Raw genomic sequence first — 5941 nt, 5'->3', positions numbered from 1 at the left:
TACTGCCCTCAAATCAGAACCCTTTCAAGACCTTTCTGCTTTTACTCACTATAAACACTTACTACCCTCAAATCAGAACCCTTTCAAGACCTTTCTGCTTTTACTCACTATAAACACTTACTGCCCTCAAATCAGAACCATTTCAAGACCTTTCTGCTTTTACTCACTGTAAACACTTACTGCCCTCAAATCAGAACCATTTCAAGACCTTTCTGCTTTTACTCACTGTAAACACTTACTGCCCTCAAATCAGAACCCTTTCAAGACCTTTCTGCTTTTACTCACTATAAACACTTACTACCCTCAAATCAGAACCCTTTCAAGACCTTTCTGCTTTTACTCACTGTAAACACTTACTGCCCTCAAATCAGAACCATTTCAAGACCTTTCTGCTTTTACTCACTGTAAACACTTACTGCCCTCAAATCAGAACCATTTCAAGACCTTTCTGCTTTTACTCACTATAAACACTTACTACCCTCAAATCAGAACCCTTTCAAGACCTTTCTGCTTTTACTCACTGTAAACACTTACTGCCCTCAAATCAGAACCATTTCAAGACCTTTCTGCTTTTACTCACTATAAACACTGCCCTCAAATCAGAACCCTTTCAAGATTTTTCTGCTTTTACTCACTACAAACACTGCCCTCAAATCAGAACATGTTAGGGGAAAATAAATATCAAAACACCATAATGTAGGTAAAAACAAGATAAAAGATTATATTTCCTAATTTTTAAAGAAATGTCATTGAATTTATAATAATAAAATAAATTCTGTTTACAAATATAATTATCTAACAACTATTTTAAAGATAACAAAATGTTTTAATAAAAATAATAAAGGCATTGCAAAACTGGCGTGCAAAATAAAATAGTAACAATAGAAGTACTATTAGAAAGCATAATAGAACAGACTTTATCTAAATAACAAGTCAACAAATTGTTAAAAATTTAGTTAACTTGCAACATTTTTTTTTTTCCTAAATAAAAGGATACACTAAGTATTCCACTAAGTCAATGGAATCTAAATGTGGAGCATATCTCAAGATATGTTATATCTAGATAAATATCTAAAGTTTATTGTATAAAGTAATAGATTATTCATATTATTTCGTACATAAGAGTGCTGCGCGTAAGAAATATTTACACAACATTAATGATGAAATGAGTGGAAACAAACAACTCTTCTCTCAAAAATATATAAGCAAAACGTTTTTCTACTAAATTCTATCTTTTAATCTTTAAACAGAATTTTAGAATGACTTCAAAATTTAAATTGATATAAAAATTTAGTTTAAATATTTAAACAACTTAAAAAAGATGATGTTTTTTTGACTGATTATTTTTATTAAGTTTAAAAGCAATTTATTGATAAGAGGGTAGATATGTCCTTAGAGGTAGAAAGTGTTAACAACGTTACCTACAATTTACCTGTTACCCTACAATCTAGCTGTTACCTACAATATTCCTGTTACCTACCATCTACTTTTTACCTACAATGTACTTGTTACTTGCAATTTACCTGTTACCTACCAACTACCTGTAACCTACAATCTACCTGTTACCTGCCATTAACCTGTTACCTACCAACTACCTGTTACCTGCAATCTACTGGTTACCTACCAATCTACCTGTTACCATACAATCTACCTGTTACCTACAATATACCTTTAAATCCTGTACTGACACAGAAAAAAGATTGATTGTTACAGTTGTCTAGTTGTTCGGTCATTTTTTTGTGTTTCATCTCTTCAATAACCTTCACTCTCGTCTAAAAATGTCCTTTAGTCCTGCTAATCTTGTTTCCTGTGAAGGTAGCCAGCTATTTAACACTACAAAGTCAATAAGCAACATTAGATACAACTAGAAAGAGCTGTTCTGTACACTGGCTCCTATAGGTAAAGGTGAGCGCAATGCATCAAAGATAACCACTCAAAAGATGAGTATCTTTTTATAAGAAAAAAAAAGTGTGCACCAGATTTTGATTAAGAGAACACAAACGTTATTTATTTATTTTCTAGAACTTACCTTTAAGAAAAGATAGAAGTTAGGATATTCCTCTATTTTAATTTGATGTAGATTTGAATTTTTTATAGATTTTACTGGCTTTTGAGCGTATATCAGCGGCTTGTAGTTCAAATAAGAATTTCATAGGTGGTGTTAAATTACATGATGGAAAATGGCCAACATAATGCCTTATTTTTTTGATAGTTTTTATTACTTCTGGATGTTTTTTAAGCATTGACTGGGTAATAGGTAAATTATTTAACTGGTCCAGAAATCTTAAACAATTCTCTGGAAGTGGTGGTATTGATTTCAATGTACGTTTTATTTGAATGTATAAAATTAACATTTGACGCTCGATTGTTAAAATTTTTAACCTTGCTTGCCTTTTTTGTTCCAAATGATGTTTTCTTTTAACTTCAAACGCCTTTGACTTTGTCCAATTGTACATCTCCTGTTGGGCGGATATAGTTTCGCCTCTTTCGATGCGCGTTTTTAGTAGTTTAGCCTGTTGCAAGACAATTGCATCCCATTTTGCTTTTCTATTATCATCTGTGAAATGAGGTCTGTTCAGATTTAGCGGAATTTTCACCGTTTCCCCAGATTGTTTAGTAGCCAGTATAAATTCTCTTTGTATGTTAATTGGTACTGATGTAAGCTGGTATGGTGCGTTAAGTTCTGGTTTTAAATTTTTTGTTATAGAAAAAAAATGAGATATTTTACTACCTATTTTAGTAAAACCTTCGATATCCGCTTCTATATCCAAAATTGCGGTTTCAAAAGTTTTACTTGAACTTCTTAGCTTACCGTAAAATTGCTTATTTTCAGTATAATTGCATAATCTTTCTTCTTTTAATACGCCAATCCTATAGGAACCATAGAATAGAACTCTATACCATACAATATCAGCACTAGTTTTATCAACAGACATAATTTTGGCTGGCCAATATGGACAATTTTTTACCTTCGCGAACACTTTATCGCCAGCCTCGTATTTATTTTTTGAAAAAGCAATTGAATTCATTTTATGTTCAAAAAAGAAACAAACTAGAATTAGATAAACTCACTACTGTGAACAGACGCTGTATTAGGACAGTGTGGCCAAAGAATCCCTTTTTAGCAAGAATTTTCTCCTAATTTATTATTATTATGTTACTGCATTGTAACAGAAAAATTAGTATACTTTTGTTTAACGATATTTATTGTTACTACGCAAAAAATTGTAAAGTATGATTCAAATACTATTAAATTTACTCAAGTATCTCGAAAAGTCACTGTTTTAAATACTTTTTATTATTGTTCAAAGAGCCCCCGAAGTAATTTTCCTTTACAACACGCCAAGAATCTTAAACACCAGGTATAGCCCCCCCAAATTGGCTTCGATTTTAAGAGTTATTCTGATCTCTTAAACAAGTTAATACTACTAAAAATTATGCAGTATTTTTAATTTAAATAATGTTACTATTTTCGCCAACACACATGCTTATTCTAGGATCTATTTCTCTTAATACTCACCGTATTTTGAACTATTCCAAATTTTCTACTTGGGTACACCAAAATAAAATAAATAATCTAAAGCGAATACACCCATTTGACTTTCACTAGCTAGATTCTCAATAATTCCTTTATAGCTCGTAATTACAAAATATAACTAATTCTAAAATTATACAGTTCGTACAGCGGGACATTATACTCGTAAGGCACTTTAGATTAAGCCCCCATGCATCCTCTAAATTGCGGTAAATTGAATATTTCTTTAAAAACAAAAAATCTTGCCTGAAAAAGATATTTTGCCTGTTCACTGTAATAAAATTTGGCGACTTACTAATTTTTTATTCATGATAGACATACTCACATATCTGTTCTAAAAAACCATTTTCTGTGGTTCACCACCTTAAAACACATATATCCCCGTAAGTGTATTGTAGCTGAATTTTCAAAACTTGTGACCAAGCAGAAAACCGCTGGATATTACAGCGACTCCGAACTGAGATCATTATTCTACTAAATCTATCTTCCAGTACTTCTACAACCAGCCAGATGGCAGTTGCTGCCACTTCTAAGAAGTGCTTACCGAAGTAGAATTGAAACAAAGAAGATGAAACATAATGATCTTGGTTGTTAAAAAATCTAATCGCCATAATGCTGACAAACACAATATTGTCATAACAAATACCAACATTAGTCGCCATTAAAGTTCTATTATGACTACGGTGACAATATTTTTTGGAGAGGAAAATAAAGGACATATCGAAGAAAATATAAAAATTACTTACAAAATACAAGAGTTTATAACATTGATTACGAAAATAGTGCAATACAACAATGTATACAATAAAATTTTAAACAATCTTAATTATTACACATCACATTGCACATTGTAAAAATTTAAATAACATTAATTTCATACTTTTCAGTAGAATTAATTTAATTTAATAGCACCGATTCAGGCTTTAAAAAAGTCACAAAATTCCATACAGTTCATTTGAAAGTTGTACTTGACGGAAATACATGCTTCTAATGTGCTTACCTTTAACACTGCATTGCCAATGCTCGAACTTAGTCAGTTATTGCCAATGTGGAGTCATATTGACTCCATAATTTATTTTTATCTTTTTTATGCTGATTTCAACTTTAATAATAAAATTTGCATTAAAGGATGAGAAAGAATGGGAATCAAGAACGGAAAAACAAAATTTTGACCATAAATCGGCTTTAACATTTCACGCAGAAGGAATTAACTTCAACTTAGGATCTCTGTAAATTCAGTATTTTGTAGAATCCTGACTGGACTGCCTTCTCATCAGGGACTTTTTCATTTTTCTTAATTGCATTCACTATTCTTTCAATTACTGTACGCTGTTGATATTGATCGGAAATTACCCAATTCGCTGTAATTCGGACAAAAAATCAATTCTAGAAAGAGGCTTTTTTGTGCCTCGATACTTTCTATGAAAATTATGTAAATTTATCACATAAGCATTTAGGCAATAAATGTTGATCATATTAAAAAAGAAACCCAATGACTACCTTCAAGTTTTACGATTAGCACACAAATTTCGATTCATCGAATCATTATGTAAAGATGAGTGTAGCAACCCAGTTTATTGAGCTTCCCTTTGTACGATACCGCTGTAACATTTAGCTCAATAAAAGAATAAACATGAATGAATCTTGCTGGCACGCAAAAATATCAAGAGGAAAATCTCAGAATTCTTCGCGAGGAAGACAGCAGAAGGGTTTGAAGTAGAAGTAAATTTCCCTGTAAGGGCAGACCAAATTGGTAATCTGGAGTCAAGTTAATAACAGAAAATCTACTTATATTACCAATCTGGAGTCGAAATGACTCCGATATATTTACGTGTGTAATGCCAATCTGGAGTCAAAATGACTCTTATGATTCAAGTAAAACTAATCTGCAAAAAGGAAACTAAGAATTCCACGGTCTTCAGCTCGTGACTATCGAATGGTGAGAGAGTGGGGATAGCATATCTAAGAGCATTTTGGGATAGCTATGAGATGTGGGGAAACAGAGACCATTCCTATTTTTTTTTTGGAGTCAAATTGACTTCAGATTGGCTATGCAGTGTTAACTGGGTTTTTCCATTCGTCCACATATTATTCAACAATAATAATATGTATTCGAATTTTTTTTTAAACTTTTCGAGGACTTTACAAAATAAAGGACAAAGAGCCTATTTTAGAAAATAAATAAAGTTTGAGGACAGAGCTTTGAAATAAAGGATTTACGGTCATCGAAACTATGGCCAGACTTGCTCCACTAGCTGGCCTCATCTTGGGATTCTGCTATAATGATTACATTTTGTATTTTTAGTGAATTTCTAGTTATTCAGAAGTGATGATCTTGTTGCAGTAGTGAAACCTTGGTATGTAGGGTCGATTAAAACTGTCCGGTAGGACAGTTGATTGTCAAAA

At 32.0% G+C, this 5941-nt stretch overlaps 1 protein-coding gene across 1 annotated transcript; it reads right to left on the bottom strand.

Moving 5' to 3' along the window:
- Positions 1-1572: 1572 nt before the first annotated feature.
- On the bottom strand, positions 1573-3980 carry LOC141461758 (uncharacterized). The gene is made up of 2 exons (XM_074143062.1): positions 2030-3980; positions 1573-1833 (listed from the first exon to the last, which is right to left on the bottom strand). Exon 1 carries the CDS (start codon positions 3027-3029, stop codon positions 2067-2069), a length of 963 nt encoding a protein of 320 aa, XP_073999163.1. The 5' UTR covers positions 3030-3980; the 3' UTR covers positions 1573-1833; positions 2030-2066.
- Between the last annotated feature and the right edge of the window lie 1961 nt (positions 3981-5941).

The sequence above is a fragment of the Rhodnius prolixus genome, unplaced genomic scaffold (genome assembly GCF_049639745.1).
Source record: "Rhodnius prolixus isolate KJV_2025 unplaced genomic scaffold, Rpr scaffold_12, whole genome shotgun sequence".
Lineage (NCBI taxonomy): Eukaryota > Metazoa > Arthropoda > Insecta > Hemiptera > Reduviidae > Rhodnius > Rhodnius prolixus.
Note: the sequence above shows the minus strand (reverse complement) of the source record. Positions and strands in the feature narration are given on the sequence as shown.

Coding starts and splice junctions, on each gene's coding strand:
- LOC141461758 (XM_074143062.1), bottom strand. CDS start 3,029: ATGAATTCAATTGCTTTTTCAAAAAATAAATACGAGGCTGGCGATAAA.